Source organism: Orcinus orca, chromosome 13 (assembly GCF_937001465.1).
Source record: "Orcinus orca chromosome 13, mOrcOrc1.1, whole genome shotgun sequence".
Classification (NCBI taxonomy): Eukaryota; Metazoa; Chordata; class Mammalia; order Artiodactyla; family Delphinidae; genus Orcinus; species Orcinus orca.
Genome location: NC_064571.1, coordinates 10,295,321 through 10,315,420, shown reverse-complemented (window position 1 = coordinate 10,315,420; position 20,100 = coordinate 10,295,321). Strand labels below are relative to the sequence as shown.

At 46.6% G+C, this 20,100-nt stretch overlaps 1 protein-coding gene across 1 annotated transcript in view; it reads right to left on the bottom strand.

Moving 5' to 3' along the window:
- ACOXL (acyl-CoA oxidase like) overlaps window positions 1-20,100 on the bottom strand; it is a 371,113-nt gene that overhangs the window by 248,072 nt on the left and 102,941 nt on the right. Inside the window, 1 exon segment of the mRNA XM_033401938.2 lies at window positions 11,999-12,033. Coding sequence (XP_033257829.1) covers window positions 11,999-12,033 — 35 coding nt within the window.

Below are 20,100 nucleotides of genomic sequence, written 5' to 3'. Positions count from 1 at the left end.
GAAGATGACTGAGTGAGCGAAACTAGGGAACTGGACACACAAAACACAGCCTAATTCCGTATGCAGAAGCCCTGAGACCGTATCCCAAAGCACCTGGACACAGGACTGTCCACGTGGCCTCAGACTCAGTGGTCTCAGTGCAGAGGGGCCCGGGCTCTCCCCGACCTTAGCTCTCTTTACGTCATGTTTACTGAGGAATAACTCAATTACAGTGAAATGCACCCCTCCTAGGTGTTACAGTTCTACCAAAATTTAGAATAAGTCTACCATGCCCCCCCAAAATCCCTCATGCCGCTTTCTCAACCCACCCCCAACCCTGGCAACCACGGACCTGTTTTCTTCCCTATGGGTCTCCCTTTTCCAGGATGTCATACAAATGGAATCATACAGCATGTGCTTCTGAGGCTGGCTTCGTTCACTCAGCATGATGCCTTTTTACTGCTGAGTATATTTCATTGTGCAGATGTGCCAGTGAAATGTGGGATGTGGAAGTCTGTTTATCCAACTTCCCAGGTGCAGGACAGTAAAGATTATTTTCCTTTTGGGGCTACCGTGAATAGAGTTGCTGCAGACATTTGCATACAAGTCTTGGTGTGGGTGAATGTTTTCATTTCTCTTGGGTAAGTACAATCTGGGAGTCGAGTCACTGGGTGGGGTACAGTAAGGTAATGCTTAAAATTACAAGCAACGGACTTCCCTGGTGTCACAGTGGTTAAGAATCTGCCTGCCAGTGCAGGGGACATGGGTTCAAGCCCTGGTCCTGGAAGATCCCACATGCTGGGGAGTAACTAAGCCCGTGAGCCACAACTACTAAGCCTGCACTCTAGAGCCCGTGAGCCACAACTACTGAGCCCACGCACCACAACTACTGAAGCCTGCGCGCCTAGAGCCCATGCTCCGCAACAAGAGAAGCCACTGCAATGAGAAGCCCGCGCACCACAATGAAGAGTAGCCCCCACTTGCCGCAACTAGAGTAAGCCCACACGCAGCAACTAAGACGCAACACAGCCATAAATCAATCAATCAATCAATCAAAATAAAATTACAAGAAACTACTGAAGTTTTCCAAAGTGGCCGCACCATTTTGCCTTCCCACCAGCAAAAGGGGTGAGAGTTCCGGTTACTCCATGTCCTAGCACCTTCCTATCAACAGTGTTTGTGAGTTTTGTGTTTTATTGCTGTGTTTCATTGGGGTTTTTTTTAAGCCACTCTGATCTGTGTGTAATGGTATCTCATTGTGGTCTTAATTTGCATTTCCTTAACGACTAATGATGTTGCACATCTCTTCATGGGCTGATGGGCCATCTGTAGCTCTTCTTTGGTCACGTATCAGTTCAAGAATTTTTGCTCATTTATTCAATTGCTTTCCTGTCAAAGGGTTGTGAGAGTTCCACATGCATTCTGGATACAAGTCCTTTATCAGATAAGTGTTTTGAAATAATTTTCTTCTGGTTTGTTTTTTGTCTTTTAGTTTCTTAGCAGTGGTTTTTCAAAGAGCAGATGTTTTTAACTTTGATAAAATCCATTTTACCAACTTTTATAGTTTATGCTTTTTGTGTCTGAAGCAATCTTTGCCTGGCCCAAGGTCACAAAGATTTTCTGCGATGTTTTATTCTATAAAGTTTTCGGGATTTTTTTGCTTTTACTTTAGGCCCATGACCCATTTTTGTTCACTGTTACACATGTTGTAAGGGATGGGTTGAGGCTTTGGGGTTTGATTATCCTTTCTCTGATGGGTTTCCTTGGCACTTTTGCTGAAAATCAATTGATCATTTACGTGTGGGTCTACTCGTAGACGCTATTCTGTTCCACTGACCTGTATATCTGTCTTTCACCAATACCACGCTATCTTGATTACTGTTGTTTTAGAGTGTACGTTCTGAAGTCAGGAGGTGTAAGTCTTCCAACTCTGCTCCTTTTCAAAGCTGCTTTGGCTATTCTAGCTCTTTTGCCTTTATATATAAATTTTTGAATGATCTTGTCATTTTTTGAATTAGCTTATCATTATACAAAACATTTATGTTTCTACATTTTCATTTGATTTGTATTGAATCTCTAGATCAATTTGAGTTGGGTGCCTTATCTTTTTGAAAGTAAAAGAGTGGTTACCTTTCAGAGATATTATAAAAGGAAAACCAACCAGTTCCTCCCAGACCTACCCATGCAGAATGGCTTTGCCAAATGGCCTTGGCTCGAAGGGCTGAGCTGTGGAGTTCACATGTTCTTATGTGGAGGGGCACATGTTGGGGGGAATAAGAAGGCAGTCTGCCTCTCCAACCTGCTACCTGAGACAGAAAGGAAAAGACACAAAAAGGAAAAGACCTGGAAATTAGCCCTGAGACCCACAACAGAAAGGAATATAGTTCCTGGATAAATTGTTGAAAAGGAGGTGACATCTAAGGGGCCACTGGAGGGTGAGTAGGAGTACACTAATGCAGAAGAGAGGAGGAAAGTTAAGTCTTCAAAGGAAAATGCCAGAGCAAGGGGTAAAGGAGGCAGGAAGCTCAGGGCTGCAAAATGGGAGGAGACAGAGGTTGGGCATGAGATCTGGAGGCCCATGCTAAGGGTCAGAACGCTGTTCTCTACATATGGAAGCCCACGGAAACTCCTGAGTGGGAAGGGCATGATCAGATCTGTGTTTGAGAAAGATCCGCTTGGTGGCAAGCAAAAGATTTCCCTAGAGGCCATCTTGTGGAGATGGCAACAGGTATGTGATGAGCAGGCTTGACTGGGGAAATGGCCAGGATCCTGGACGAGAAGGTCCCTAGAAAACAAAGCCACCAATTTGATACCAGACAAGAGATCAAAAGGGGATGAAGAATCAAAAAATGGGCAGAAGACCTAAATAGATATTTCTCCAAGAATACATACAGATGGCCAATAGGCACATGAAAAGATGCTCAGCATCGCTGATGAGTAGAGAAATGCAAATCAAAACTACAATAAGGTATCATCACCTCACACCAGTCAGAATGGCCATCAACGAAAAGTCTACAAATAATAAATGCTGGAGAGGGTATGGAGAAAAGGGAACCCTCCTGCACTGTTGGTGGGAATGTAAATTGGTGCAGCCACTATGGAAAACAGTATGGAGGTTCCTCAAAAACCTAAAACTTACCATATGATCCAACAATCCCACTCCTGGGCATATACCCAGAAAAGACAAAATCTCTCATTTGAAAAGATACATGCACCCCAATGTTCATAGCAGCACTATTTACAATAGGCCAGACATGGAAGCAACCTATGTGTCCACTGACAGACAGATGGATAAAGAAGATGTGGTGTGTATACTCAATGGAATATTACTTAATCATAAAAAAGAATGAAATAATGCCATTTGCACCAACATGGATGGATCTAAACATTATCATACCAAATGAAGTAAATCAGACAGAGAAGGACAAATATCATATGATATCACTTACATGTGGAATCCAAAAAACTGATACAAATGAACTTATTTACAAAACAGAACCAGACTCACAGACATACAAAACAAATTTATGGTTACCAAAGGGCAAAGGGGGTGGGGGAGGGCAAAGGGGGTAGGAGTTTGGGATTAGCAGATACAAAATACTATATATAAAATAGATAAACAACAAGGAGCTACTGTATACCACAGGGAACTATATTCAATGTCTCGGAATAACCTATAATGGAAAAGAACCTGAACAAGAATATACATATATTCTGGTGTACAGCCACTTTGCTGTACACAAGAAACTAACACAACATTGTAAATCAGCCATACTTCAATTTTTAAACAGGGGTGGCGGAGGGGATGGAGAGGCACATCCATGTACCCTTTAGTCCCCTGGACCCTGAAAAGCATCTACCACTCACCAGGCACACCCACAGCCCCATGCCGAGCTCTGCTGTACAACCTCGGCCCCCAAGGTCCTCACTAAGAGGATCTAACTCAGACACCCTGTGAACATTCATATTCTGCTCTCTGGAGGGCAAACTTTTGCATTAAGGTTATCTAAAAAACACAACCTTCCAAAAGATGGCTTTGCTTTTAAGATTATACCATTGGGGTTGAATAAATTTCTTGGCAACCTGCATATAAATCTGGTTGGAGCCTCATTGTGAAGTCTGAAAAACAGACAGATGGAACAGTCGGCCAGAGAACCCCAGTGACAGAAACAACTACTCCCTGGAAGGGGAAAAAAGGCCAGAATGGCATCTTTGTTTATTTTTACAGACTTTGGAGAACAACAGTCTCCACCAGCTGTCTCCACAAGATCAAACCAGCTCCAAATGGAAGTCGCTAGGTATTTGAAATCAACGTCCAATAGGCCTGATGGCCCTGTTTCTTGTCTTTTCCTCCCTTTGTATCTTAAGATGACAATTTCATTTGCTCATTGATGCAGCCTGTCCATTCAATAAATATTCTGCTTCATCTAGGAACTTCAAACTCTGCTTCTAATCTAAACCAGAAAACAAAAGTACACGACCCCTTCACTTCCTGTTGGGCCCTCTTGGGCTCGTTCAGAAACCAATACCTGAAGGCAGTCTCAGAATGACCTAAAATCAAGGGGTCTGCCTTTTCGGTGTAAGGCCACACCCACCTTAGTCCAGCTCAGGGCTGATCAAGCTATCAACTCGCCCACTTCCCTGGACTAATCACATGCAAGCTCCCCTATTCTCCCTTCCCCTTGCCAACCCTCAGAGGACCTCAAAACCTTTCAGGGGATTGGTACCTGTAGCTCCAATATTAGGTTTAGAGCACAGGCCTGAATAGGGTACTGATTCTATCCAAGAAACTGACAGAAAGAAATCAGTTGTGAGAATGATTTACCTTTAGCCTTCATCTAAAAGTCAAAACTCTGTGGCTTTCCATTTAACTATAACAAGCCAAATGGAAACTTCCCTTCCTTCCTCATTTACTTTTTTAAACTGAAGTGTAGTTGATTTACAACGTCATGTTAGTTTCTGGTGCACAGCAAAGTGATTCGTGTGTGTGTGTGTGTGTGCGCGTGTGTGTGTGTGTGTGCCTGTGTGTGTATATATATATTCGTCTTCATGTTCTTTTCCATTATGGTTTATCACAGGATATTGAATATAGCTCCCTGTGCTATATAGTAGGACCATGTGTTTATCTGTTTTATATATAGTAGTTTGTATATGCTAAGCCCAAACTCCTAATTTATTCCTCCCACACCCCCTTTTCCCTTTGGTAACCACAAGTCTGTTCTCTATGTCTGTGAGTCTATTTCTGCTTTGTAAATAAGTTCATCTGTGTCATATTTTAGATTCCACACACAAGTGAAATATCATATGGTATTTGCCTTTCTCTGTCTGACTGACTTCACTTAGTACAATCGTCTCTAGGTCCATCCGTCCTTCCTCATTTACTAGGAAAGGACAACCAACAAAAACAAAAAACAGAGCAAAGTAATTCTGTCGGGGGCCACTTTGCTGCTCTCACACCTTGCTTTCATGAGCCTTTCTTCAAAATATGGTCATAAGTGCCACATGCAAAAATTCCCTGCTGTTGTTGCGTGCGAGCTCTCCACCGTATCGGAGAATGAGCGCCAGAGCTGAGCCGATCCCTCCTGAGCCCGGTTCATCCTGGCCCAGGGGTTCCCACCAGGAGGGAGCAGGCTTCCTCGGGCTGCTGCCCTGTGACAGGCAGGAAGAACATCTAAACTCTCTTTCAATCTTGTAGAAAAAGAAAAAACAAAACACCCACACAGTGGGGAACAATTTCCCCGCTGGGCGGGTAGTGGGGCCTCTAGAGCTGTTACCTGCAAAGGGCACTTCTGGGGGTTACCCAGCCGTCACCACCGTGTGGATTCCACCCGAAAACCTCAAGCCAAACAGTGGGGAATGAACATCAAGAGACAATTTTCCACTCTGAAAAGTGACTTGACTTTACGAAAATAAATTAAAATGCCACGACAATAAATGAAACGCGTGCAGGACTTGCTGCCAAACACATGGTCCGTCACGGGAGATGCTCTTCCTTGCTTGGTACATCTATACGTTGGGAATATGACTATGTCATTCTCCACTTCCTGGCCCCTCAGCCCCCTATCCGACACCACGTCACACACACACACACACACACACACACACACAGAGAGAGACATGCACGCACTCCTGTATCACACGCATAGGTCTGGAGTAACAGGTGTTAGCAGGATTTAGAGGCTGAACCATCATGCCTGGGGCAGGAGTGGGGATGGCTGGGGTGTGCACGTGTTAGTGAGGAGATGGGGGGTAGGGGTCGGGGCGGGGACTGGTCCTAACTCTGAGCACTGTTCACTGTAGTTCACTGTAACAAGGGAAATTTGATAGCTGAGGCACCAACGCAGACGCACAAAAACAAAACCGGGCATCCTTCGAGCAGTAAACTCCTTTCTTGCCGCACAAGAGCTCTGCCCCACATGTCTGTAGCAGCCTGAGAGGTGCTGCCTGCTAGCAGCGTTATCAGATTTTATAGGCTCCTTCCCCTCCTCCCACACTTGTGTCCCTTAAGGCCACCGAATCTGTCCCTCTTCATAGGTGAGCCCATCCTCCCAATACTGGCCTCTTGGAACCACATTTGCCTCTTTGCTCCCCTTCATCCCACCCCCACCTACTGAAGGAGTCTGCTGGGGTTTCTCCACCACCTCGCTTGCCCCCGGCTCTGCTGTTATAATTCTGGAAACAGACCTGGTGATTAGAACCAAAAGTCCCGAACTGTGTTTCCAAAAACATCCCTATCCACACAAGAAAGACCCAGGAAAACCTCAATCCCGGCATCTGGGCTCTGGGCAAACGTGACAAGGGAATTGGAAACCATTTCTCAATAGCAACCGTGAGGTTTTTTTCTTTTTTTTTTTTTTTTTGCGGTACGCGAGCCTCTCACTGTTGTGGCCTCTCCCGTCGCGCAGCGCAGGCTCAGCGGCCATGGCTCATGGGCCCAGCCGCTACGCGGCATGTGGGATCTTCCCGGACCAGGGCACGAACCCGTGTCCCCTGCATCGGCAGGCGGACTCTCAACCAGTGCACCACCAAGGAAGCCCGGCCGTGAGCTTTTGAAGTGACCAAGAACTATATAGACACAGATACAACTCCATTTAAAAAGTAATCAACAGGAAAATAGTACAGCAGCTCCTCAAAAGTCTACAAATAAAATTACCATGTGATCCACCAATTCCACCCAAAAGAATTGAAGGCAAAGTTTCCAAGAGATATTTGTATGCCCGTGTTCACAGCAGCATTATTAACAATAACCAAAAGACAGAAACAACCCAAATGTCCATCGACAGGTGAATGGATAAAGAAAGAGTTATGTATGGAATGGAACAGTATACAGCCTTTAAAAAGGAAGGGAGGGCTTCCCTGGTGGCGCACTGGTTGAGAGTCTGCCTGCCGATGCAGGGGACACGGGTTCGTGGCCCGGTCCAGGAAGATCCCACATGCCGCAGAGCAGCTGGGCCCGTGAGCCATGGCCGCTGAGCCTACGCGTCCGGAGCCTGTGCTCCGCAACGGGAGAGGCCACAACAGTGAGAGGCCCGCGTACCTCAAAAAAAAAAAAAAAAGGAAGGGAATCCTGTCACATGCTACATGAACGAACCCTGAGGACACTCTGCTAAGTGAAATAAGCCAGCCACAGAAGGACAAATACCATATGATTCCACATCTATAACGTTCCTCGAGTCGTCAAATTCAGAGACAGAAAGTAGAATGGTGGTTGCTGGGGGCTTGGGACGGTGGTGTCAGTGTTCAGCGGGTGCAGACTTTCAGTCTGGGAGGATGAAAAAGTTCTGGAGATGGATAGTGATGGTGTCTGCACAACAATGTGAATGTGCTTAATGCCACAGAGCTGTACACTCCCTAATCCTTTTTTAAGGGTTAAAATGGTAAACTTTATTTTTTAGATCACTTTTAATCTAAAAAAAATGACACAAATGAACTCATTTACAAAACAGAAATAGACTCACGAACATAGAAAACAAACTTATGGTTACCAAAAGGAGGGAGGGGGGACATGAATTAGGAGTTTGGGATTAACATATACACAGTACAATATATAAAACAGGAAAAGAAGGTCCTACTGGGTAGCACAGGGAAATATACTAAATATCTTGTAATAACCTATAACGGAAAAGAGCCTGAAAATAAATATATACGTATGTGTATCGATATAACTGAGTCAATTTGCCGTACACTTGAAACTAACATAACATTGTAAATTAAGTATATGCCAACAAATAAATAAATAAATAAAATGGTAAATTTCTGTTAGGTATAATTTACCAAAAAAAAAGCAATCGACAAAAGGATGGAAGTTTCAATTAATCTAAATAAGCTAGTAGGATTTTTAAATAGGGGACACAACCAGAAACCCACCCCCTTCATCTTCCTCCTCGTATGTGAGGACAGAGGTGTGTGACAGGGCCAGGCAGCAGGAGGGACAGAAGAGGCACCACCAGGCAACACGGTGACCTGCAGGTGTCTGAGAGGAAAGGTCGATTCCTCCTGTGCCCGCTGACCCCGGAGACAGGACAAAGGCCATGGGGCAAGGGGCAGGTGGTGTGGCCCTGACCTGCAAGTGTCTCCTCAGTGACACCGTATCAAGTGTCACGCATTCCTGCAGACTGGAAGATTCCTCCTCACCACACTTGACGGCTGCTGTTGCGCTTCCTGGAATTTTTAGCTCAGAATTCCCTGTTTCAGAAATAATTTTTGCAAAACACAACCTCTGGGGACTTCCCTGGCGGTCCAGTGGTTAAGACTTCACCTTCCAATGCAGGGGGTACGGGTTCGATCCCTGGTCGGGGAGCTAAGGTCCCACATGCCTCGGGGCCAAAAAACCAAAAACATAAAACAGAAGCAATATTGCAACAAAGTCAATAAAGACTTTAACAAATGGTCCACATCAAAAAAAAAAAAATCTTAAAAAAAAAAAAAACACAACCTCTGATAAGGCCTCTGTTATTTTAAGATGTTGGTACCTGGACAGGTCAAATGCTCCTCACAACCTCTCCCCACCTTGGCTTGCATCCATCGGATGTGGAAATTGGACATTTACACTTTGTTCGAGGCCCAGCCGAGCCAAAAAAGAAAAACAAAGTCTCCGGGTCATCCCTGAGTTACAGCAGTCACTTTCTAATCATTCTCTCTGCTCCTAGACTTCAGGCTCCTGGCAGGGGCACACGGATGCTGTGAGCAGCCTCTTGTGAATACGGGCTTCGCTGGGCCACCACTCACTCCGGGGGCCCCAGCCCCTGAGGCATATGGTGAAGGCACTGGGCACTGGCAAGGGAAGCTCAGTAGATACCTTCGCTTTCCTCCTCCCCCACCTCACTACTTCCCTTTGTAACTTACTTAGATTTGTCTTCGCTTTTTGCTGCATTTATGCAAATATCCATGACTCCCTGCTCTGAACCTGACGGCCCAGAGCTAAGACAGGAGACAGGACAGCCTGGAGGCAAACTTCCCTGGAAACACAGCCCAGGGGCAGCTCCCTTTGCCAGGACATCCCCCGTGAGAGCACAGCAGTGGCCTGGCCAGGAGGAGTGCGGGGTTAGGCTCCTTGGATGGAGCATGGACCCAGAAGGCAGATGCCCCCACAGACAGACAACTGCTAGCCTTTCTGCTTGCCTGCCATCCAGCCTGGGCAGGGCCTTTGTTTTGAGGAGTGGGTTCTAAGTTTAGGGTTGCGACTGAACTCCTAGGGCTACAGAAGGAAGGCTGAGGCAGCCAGGATCCACCCCACCCCTCCACAGCCTCCCCATATGTTGCCTCTCCTCCAAATACATGTCAAATAGTCATTGAAAGGCTATGTGTTCTCAGGGACCTGTATTCTCAGCCTGCCCAGGCATCTCCCTGAGCCAACTGGACCTGCGTCCCACTCTCGTACTTCGGTGGAATGAGGATGGTTTAAGGGCCGCTGCCCCTAAGAAGCCTCCTTTGATTGGTTGACCCCCTCCTATGAGAACTGCATCTGTCCTGTCTTCTTCAGACATACCCCTTGTGTACCCCCAACTAGTGAGTGCCTTGCAGCAAGGACAGTCTTAAATTTCTTTCCACAAGTGCTCTAAATAAATACTCCAACACTCAGCTGGGCTCCATGGCAGAGCGCATTTCCAAATATGGCCAAACAAAGCTCTGCCCCCTCTCATGTTCTTGTTACAACGTGACCGACATTCCCTCAGCCGAGGGGGGGCGGGTGTCTCTACTCCCTCCCTCCGAACACAAGTGGGGGCTTGCGACTGTGCCAACCAGTAGAACAAGGTGGAAGTGATGCTCTGTGAGGCTGGGCCACAGAACGGAGACAGCTTCCACGTGGTTCTGTCTTTCCAGGATGCTCACTCAGAGAAAGCCAACCACCATGCTGTGAGGAAGCTCAAAACAGCCCACATGGAGAGGAACAGAGACTGCCCCCCCAGCCACAAGCCAGCCTCACCCACCGGACACAAGAGCAAGTGAGCCTTCAGATGACTCGCCCCCCAGCCCTTGAGTCCCCCAGCACAGGCTCCAGACCCTGTGAAGCAGAGACAAGCCATCTTCACTACCCTTTCCAGACCCCTGACCCACACACTGCACGGGCATGATAAATGGTCGTCCAGTGACAGTAGGCAGATAGGAACTGGGGCAGAATCCATAAATGTGGCCACAGGATGAGCAGCTCCAAAGCTCTGCCCTCTCTAAAATCGACGTTCGTTTACCACCCGAACATCCTTCTTTCCCTTCATCACAACAGAGCTCCTGTCCTTAGCTCCCGTAGGGCCATGGCTCAGGGTGGCTACCTTGCTACTCAGCCTCATAAACCTCTATCTACAGCCACATTTCCTCAGTGAGGCGGGTGCTCTGGGGAAAGAGGAACAAAGGGGAATGTTGTTTACAATCCAAGCGAAGTGCTTTCTTCATGGTGCACCCACCACCTCCGTGGGGATGTGATAGGGAAGAACAAATCTGACCCCATACTGAATGTTTCTTTTACTTTAACCTTTTTGTACTCTATTGCTCTCGCTACAAGTTAATCACTAAAAGAATGTTGCCTATAGCCTGGAATATACAGGGTAGCCCATTCTTAAGGCTCTGACCTTTAAAGGTATAACACTTTCCCATTCATAGAGATAAAAAGTTGCAGAACAGAGAATAACATTTGTCTTGTTGGAGGTTTATAGGAACATCGTGCCCTGACCAACAGGACAGCTGCAAGAACAAAGGATTCCAGCATCAAGAAGGCTGCAACAACCAGCCACACCCCCTCCCCTTTTAGTATAAAAGAAGTCTGAATGGATCTTTGGGACACTAGTCCATCTTCACAGTCTGCTGCCTTTCTGAATAAAGTCACTAAGCCAATCCCTCGTGTGGCTTTCTGGCCTCATTTCTCATGCATGACATCCCTGTTTCCACTTCTCACCCTTGGACAGAGTCCACTCCCAGAAATCACGTCGGGTCCCTGCCCTAGAGCATTACATTTTTGACTTTAAAAGAAATGGGCAGGGCTCCCCTGTTGGCGCAGTGGTTAAGAATCCACCTGCCAATGCAGGGGACATGGGTTCGAGCCCTGGTCTGGGAAGATCCCACATGCCGCAGGGCAACTAAGCCCGTGCGCCACAACTACTGAGCCTGTGTGCCACAACTACTGAAGCCCACGCACCTAGAGCCCGTGCTCCACAACAAGAGAAGCCACCGCGATGAGGGGCCCATGCACCGCAATGAAGAGTAGCCCCCGCTCGCCGCAACTAGAGAAAGCCCACGCGCAGCAATGAAGACCCAACGCAACCAAAAATAAATAAATTAAATAGATAAATTTAAAAAAAAAAGAAATGGGCTATCTACCACAACTGTCACGTAAAAATCTTATTCCTCCAAAGAGTGATTAACTCTCACCAGTCAAGCAACTAGAACAATTTCATCTAATTGCTATCACACTGACATCACAGATAAAGCAGCCTCCAAAATTAAGCTCAAACACTTGTAGACTTGAGCAAACCAAAATCTATAATTCAGTAAGGATACTCCTTAAAAGAAAAAAATGTAACTTTACCTGTGGCTATAGCGAATGGCTATCGTCAACCCAAGCTGCAATTAAAAAGAGAGAGGAATACATATTAAATAATATCAAGCACATGCTGAATTCACAAGAACACTGATGTAACGCGCCGATTTTTTTTAAACATTTCTTAAAACACCTTCCTGCTAATGCTTCCTAAATAACACTTTTTTTTTAAATAACATGTTTTAATGATCGATCTTTAGTTTCAACTTAACTCTTAAAAGGATAATGGTATTTTGAAAGGGTCTTAAACAGGGTACAATATTCCATCATGGATTAGACAGAAGGTGTCTCTCATCAGGAAAGACTTCCAAAAGGCTCTTTTTTGCCTTTTTAAAAATGCTTTAATGTTTATTTTTTATTGAGGTGTAATTGACAAAAGGGTATCTATTTAAAGTGATGACATATACACATACATTGCAAAATGGTTAACACACATTAGCACATTAATTAACACATTCATCGCCTCACAGAGTTACCTTTTATTTCTTTTTTTGGTGAGAACACTTAAGATCTGCTCTCTTAGCCACTTTCAACTGTGCAACACAGCATTGTTAACTACAGTCACCATGCTGTACATTAGACCCTTAGAACTTATTCTTCTTAGCCCTGGAAGTTTTTACCCTTTGACCAACATCTCCCCACTTACCCCCACCCTGCAGCCCCTGGCAACCACCATTCTACTCTTTCCATGAGCAAAACAGGGCTCTTTCAGCTCTGAGACAAAGCCGTGAAAAGATGGGACTGCAGAGCGGATCTGATTCTGAGGTTTGCATTAGGAGAGCATGGCCACGCCCAGGTCCTGGGAGCGACCCTCTCACTACCTCCACCCCAGGGGGACTGACCACTTGGGCCAGAGCCTCCCTGAGGGGATCAGCACAGACTTCACCCTGATCCTGTCAGCTCAAGGCCAGCAAGGCAGCTCCGAGGACTGCAAGGAAATCGCACCTGTGATATACACGTGACATCAAGAGAAAGTGTACACGACTGCCGGGCACGGCCACAAGCAGAGCCCGAGGTGACACTGCAATTTCCTCCTTACCCTGTAGGGGTGTCAGGGAAACCTCTCAAGAACAACTAGAGGTCGGACCATATGGCCTGGGCCTCGGCTGGTTAACGCAAGGCCAGTGGTGGATTACATGACAGCCACGTTCAACTGCTAACCATATGGGTGTCAGCAAGTGATTTAACGTCTCAGAGCCTCAGTGTTCACAACTGTAAAATGGGCAAAGTAATTGTGTTCTCACCAGATTAACATAAGGATGAAACAATTTTTCTATCTATGTGTTTGTACCTGTGTGTATGCCCACGTGTGTGCATACTGCCTGATGGATAGGGAAAAAACTCTATAAATAATCACTACCACTATTTACAGGCAACACCCCTCTATGAAAATGTCACACTCCAAAATTTAATTTTTAATTGTTTTTAAGTTTAATTTTTGCAACTTTGCAAGTATTTCATCATGTAAAACACAGTGATCAGCCCTAATCATGCCTATGTAAGTCTCACTAACCCACTTGTGGCTGAATTGTGGCATGACTAGTTTAAGAACCTCAACTGCAGTTAAAAACCGAAGCATCATCTATAATATCATTTCTGGGCCAAAAGTCCACCTAAGTAGCACCTTAACACCCCCAAACACGTCACTGCCCATTCCCTTGATGTCAGCTCCCATAGAAGTGGGGGTGGGGAGGTGACTTTTGTGGCACCCTCCTGGGTGCTGCAAGATGACAGGAGGGTCCCTGGGGTAGTGGGAGGGTCGATGGGGTAAGCAAGAGACAAGGGGAGGAAGAGTTAGGAGAAATCTTTGTGATAAGGAAGCCCAATTCTTCTAACCTGCTCAGGATACTGCAGAATCCCCCAGCTAGTGTGGGAATAGCTCCGGAATCATGCGGCTGGGTGCCACCACTGCATGCACCTGAAGTATGGAATCAGCGATGGAGAGATGAGGCTTCATTTTACCCAAAGCATACCTAAAAGTGAAGGCATGAAGTAGATAACAGGTTGATTTCGTATCCCCCTCGCCTGAATGCATTCAATTATCTATTTCAGCTCAGCCAGGAGTACATTTTCTCTGAGCCTTCAGCAAACAGAAGAGGAAGATGCCTCAGGGACCATCAAGAATTTAAAGAAAAAGGAGGAAATTATTGGGGGAATGAAATAAAAGTAGAAACTGCAGCCTAAAAAGGTCAGAATGAGCAATTTACCAATTTCACAGGCCAGGTAACTTCACCTTTCCTGGGGTTAAAAAGTTCTGGCTTACAGTTAGGCTAATTATAAGATAATTTTACTGCCTGAATATTTTGATAAGCTTTGGAGTACTGTTTAACTGGTGCCTTTCCACAGTTGAAAGATAAGCCCTTGCTGGAGTAGGGAGAGGAAATGGGTCTGGGGAAGGACAAGAATAAGAAAAAAAAGCAGAAAAAGTTGTTACATGGCAGCTGTGCTGGTTAAAAGGGGCTGGGAGATAAATCCTTCACAGAAGCAAATTTGAATTAAGCATTTTTATTAGTCTTTTCTTGGCTTCTGCATCAAATATGTTTTACAGTCATTTTTAAAAGGACACCTTTGTTAAGGAAGAGAGTGTGAACCTTGGGATGGTACAGACCAGCCACAGAATCCGCAGGTCTCCAGAGATGCGCTAGGGAACAGGATGATTGGCACCTGTACAGAGACCCCAGAGCTACGTGGGAGCCCACTGATGGGACAGATGGGAACGGGTCATTGTACAGTCCTTCTGGAAACCTGGCTTAAACGCCACATAGAATGCACTGGATCTGATTAGGCAGCCCTGAGAAGGTAATGGAACAGCGTAGAAAGCTATTGCGGGCCTCGCCGTGAAACCCCACATTGGAACAGGCAAACGAGGCCAGTGAGCTGTGTGGGGAGCCTCCTTATGGTTCCTCCTCCTGCATCCTACCTATTATCTGACCCTAGAGAAGGCAGGGGAGGCAGAGACTTTTCTGAGGTTTCTGCCCCATAGCAAATGCCACATCAAGGTAACTGGGCCAACTGCTGAGAGATGGGCCAGAGATGTTTTCTCCCTCGGCCCTAGGGACGTGCATCAGCCAGCCAGACCTCTGTGAGCGCTCACCCTGCGAAGAGGCATCAGCGTCTCAGAAATTCTTCGATCAAGTCTCACCACTGCCTGTGTGTGCACACACAGGCACATGTGCACACGTTCACACCCAACTCACTCGTACGTGTGTGCACATAGGCACACAGGTGCACACTCGTGTGTGCATGCACACACTTACAGAGGCGCATCCACACCCAGGTATGCATGCACAGGTCCATGTGCATTCCTATTCGTGCATGCACGTGCACATATAAATAAGCACGTGTTCCTGGGTGCACACGTGCACGCACATGCTTATACAGTACTCGCATGCACCAGCACATGTGCACATATACATACGGATACACATTCCTACAGCCATGTGTATATGCATTCACCCATGTGCATAGAGACACTTTGGCATTTGAAGAGGCCCATAGAGCCTCTGAGACAAAGGGGGGCCTCAGACAATTGACCCTTTTGTTGCTGGTCTCAGCAGGGGCCCTGGGGAGAGAGAGGAGGGAGGCCCGGGGGTTGGTCCCCTGACCCCGGCCCAGCCCGGGCTGAGGCCCGGGGACACGGAGGTCAGCGGAGTTTTGTGCAGCCACCCTCCATCGAGAACACCCCCCCGGGACATACTGTAAGTATTGCCAGAGAGCACTTAACAAACTCCCATTCGGAGTACTTCTCTCGAGATTCCCACAATTTGTTAATAACAAAATTCAATCACCTTTTAATGGCCAGGAAAGAGTAATTTAACTTTTTTTTTTTTTCAAAATCTCCACCAACTACAAAAAACCTTTTTCCTGCTGCTTCGGCCTGAAAATGCTCCTTTTTTTGGAACAGCTGACCGAGGCAGCTGTTTCGTATCAAGTCTAGGGGTTTTCTATATGACCCAGGGAGCTCAGACAACTGGCAGGCCTTCCTGCATTAAAGGGTAATCTGAGAATAATTTGCCATAAAACACCCAGAAGTGGGCCAGCTGTAGCCGGATACACCCTATAAAGCACCACGTGGACTGTGCAGACCTTGTAAAATAATCATAATTTTAGAAAACACATTTTTAAAACCCATCTTTTGAAAAAACTTTAAAGTGGCTGGCACTGCCTTAGAAGGCAGTAGGGAACGTCCTTGCAGGTGCACCGACTGTCACCAAGCGCCCCTTCCCTGAGGCCCGCTGGCCCAAGGGTCCCTGTGTGGCTGGGAATCTGCTGTGCTTCGTGTTTACGATGTGCTGTCACACACACAAGGCTGCCAGCGGCAGGTGAGGAGGAAAAGTCCAGTAGGTGCCAGCCTCCAAGTCATCCAGCTGGTGACTGGTGCTCCAAGTGTGAGTCCAGAACTTTCTAGACCAGGGGTGCTTTGCTGGCCGGGGCTGTGACCAGAAGCCATGCCCCTTCACGTGGTCAGCCACCAACCAGCCACAGCCCTGGCACCGGTGCTCCCCGCTCCTCAAAAAAAATGCTGGACATCAGGGGTTTTATTGTGAAAACTCCCATGTTTGAAACTGATTTGACTATTTTTCAAGAACTACGGGAGCCAAACAAAACACGTCAGTGGAATCTGGCCCGGGGGCCGCGGGTCTGCAACCTCGCTTTACACCTTTCCATGCTGCCAAGGCTCTGCTCGGGTTCTCCAAGCTTCCAATCTTGAATTAATGAGTTTGTGACAAATTTGGGGAAAGCCTTCCTGTTAGGCGTGACTCTTCCCTCCCTTTCCTATACTTCGGTGGTGATTTTTTTATAGTTGTTTTTTTTTTAATTTCAAGGGTCCAAAGATTTATAACATCACAAAATAAACTCACAGAGAAAGGTTGTTGTTTATTTTCCTCCTGTATTTTTTAAATGATTTCCTCCCCTTTTCTGGGAAAATATGGGAAAGGAGCGTGAAGGGGAGAAGAAGGCCATGGCGTGGACAGAATCCCACACAAACAGAGCCACGGTGTGCTGGGCCACGGACGGGAGGCAGGGAGAAAGTGATCCACCGAACGCATCCTGTTAACCCGTTCTCTGGCTCTCCTTCCAACACTGTTCTCTCCTCCTAATAGCCAGGGCCCCCGTGCTCCCGCAAGCAGCACCTTCCAGAGCTGGTCTTCCTGCAGGTAACACCCCAGACTTCCTGCCCCTCCGTGCGTGACTCTGAAACCCTGCCACACACACCATGACCCACTAGTCCTCAGCAGTGGACGTCCGTCTAGGGCTGTCTTAGGCACTCACTACTTCCTCTGAAAACTTAACTATGCTGGACCAGCCAATGCTTATGGTCAGTCGCAATGAGCTTTGTGGTCCAGTCTCCCACTTTTTCTTGCCTGTTTCCTCACGTTACCTATTTCATGGGGTTGTTTTAGGCAGATTAACTTAGACTTCTGGGATGAGGCCCTGACCCAGACCTACTGAATCGGAAACTCTGGTGGGGGAATGGAGTGCGGGGCAGGTAGCCAGTCCTCCGGGGTTCAAGTTTAGGAAGCACTGAAAGAGATGATGTGTGGAAGGAACTTAGCAAAAGGCTTGGCACAGGTGAATTCTTAGTAACTGTGACGACGACGATGATGATGATGTTACAGTTCATAATAAAACTATTTGCATTTTATGTCCTCTTAATGTCATGTCAATGTCCCACACTCAACTTCAGGGATTATCATCGCTGTGAGCTCAGCCAGCTAGTAGGCCTGGGGTGATGTCTGGGGAGATGAGGCTCACAGGTGATTACCCACTCAGCAGGGAGAGGTGTCCCCACCCGTCTGAGATCCACTGTGTGCTGTCCACAAACAAGTACAGGGCTGGCTTCCTGGAGGCCAAGGGCAAGTCTCAACAGGCTGCAGACCTGCCCTCCCCACACTGCGCTTCTCTCGCTCATTCCCATCAAAAGAGGGAGGAGGGCTTCCCTGGTGCCGCAGTGGTTGGGAGTCCGCCTGCCAATGCAGGGGACGCGGGTTCGTGCCCCGGTCTGGGAGGCTTCCACATGCCGCGGAGTGGCTGGGCCCGTGAGCCACGGCCGCTGAGCCTGCGCGTCCAGAGCCTGTGCTCCGCAACGGGAGAGACCACAGCAGTGAGAGGCCCGCGTACCACAAAAAAAAAAAAAAAAAAAAAAGAGGGAGGAGACGGCAAGAAAGGCAGGAGGAAGAAACAACAACATATTTCTCATTATTGAGTTTATTTCGTGATGTTATCCTTCCTTGGGCCCTTAAAATTTAATTTTTTTAAAAAAACTGGAAAAGCTAAAGAAAAAGTCACACTTAAGTTTAGGAAAAGAAGGGCATGTGCATAACGTGTAAACTCTTTCCAGATTTGTCAGAAACCTAGTAATTCAAATCTGAAACTTTCAGAACCTGATGTAAAACTTGCTAAATCAATGGAAATTAACATTGAACAAACACTGAAACCTAGGCAGTGGTTGTTTAACCAACCTAAGAAAACAAGTTGTTTTCAAGTCTCTAAGCCCCGAGTAACTGAAAAGATAAGGCCGGTGATGCTGCTGTCCCTCCCCGCCGTTCCTGGGAACCTGAGCCAGGCACCATCTTTTTGGAGTAAAAGTTAAACAGCTCTGCTTGGAAAGCTTGGAGATGAGTTTTCACAAGGACTTGCTTTGTCCCCCAATTCGCACAAATTAAAAACATCTGTGAGTCTTGAGTTGCTGCCCGTTCCCCCCACCCCCAGCAACAGCACCTGGGCCCCCTTTTACCAGGCATCTTCCAGGGACCAAGCCCCATGAGCCATGGGTCAAGGGACCACCCCCTGCCCTGCTCTCAACCTCGGTACCATCCTCTGCAGAGAAACAACAGTGACTGCAGCCCCTCCCCAGAAGTCAGGGGGCTGGACACCCTCAGGGCCTAGCAGTGGTGAGGACTCCAGGAGGCCAGCTATCATCCTTGTCATTGTCATTCAGTGGCCGTGGTCTGTCCACCTGTGTCACAGCAGAGTGAACTCATGGGCGTACATCAGGTCCCGGTTACTCATCTTTGTGTGGCCGGTACCCAGAGCTGGATAAACAGGGCTGCCAGAGAGCTTCATGAACCACTGAATTCACTCCAGGGAGAATTCAGCTTGTATTCACTGAATTCACTTACAGCTTGTCAGTGTCAGAGGAGCTGACCGTATTTTTTTAAGTTTTAGGTTTCCAACAAAATAACAGTAGATTTTGGTTTCTTGGCTTCTCTTGATATGAATGGTTGGGTATTCGATAATATGAAGAAACCACACACTCTTTTCGTAGAAAACCTAATTTGCACCGGCGTGACGATGGACATGGATTCTGTGTGCAGCCTACATCACAGAACAACTAACCCAGAAAACTCTGGAACTTTCAGTGGCAAATACTACTTAAGTGAAAGCCTGATTGTAAGTCAGAGTCGGCCGGGGGAGAAGGAAGAGGCTGAAGAGAAGAAAAGGAAATGTACGCGGACTGAAGGGGACAAATGGGTGACACCCTCACATGCAGTCAATAACAAGGGTATTTTAGGGCATTTCTATGGTGGATTTTGGCCTCTTAAATACAAGAAAATGAAAGGCCGTTCATAGCCTGTCACTGCAGCTTAGCGACCCCAAAACCGCTCGTTGACCCACTCTGAGCCCCAGATCCTCATCGGAGTCGAGAGTAAAATGCCCAGGAAAGGAAATCCCTTTTTAACATAAGACACAAGAATACTTTTAAAGAACCTGTTTCAAAGAAAGAATAACAGTTTTCTTTCTTCTAGCTCTTACCTACTTTCTCCTCTAATCAAATTCCTACCAGAAAGAAATTCACAAAAATGTAAACAGACAAACAAAAATCCTTCCTCCCAGGTATATGGGACATGGGCTAAAATGAGGCCCTGCAGAAAACATGACAGCAGCTGTTAAAAAGAGCGCAGTAAAAAGAATTTAAAAAATAATTTTAAAAAAGAGTGCAATATATCCACTGTTGAAAAAGAGACAATATCTTTTTAAGTAAACTCTTAATTATGAGATAATTGTATTAATAGATTCACATGCAGGTATCTGAAATTATATAGAGGAATAATGGGAGAGAAGCCCCATGTATCCTTTGCCCAGTT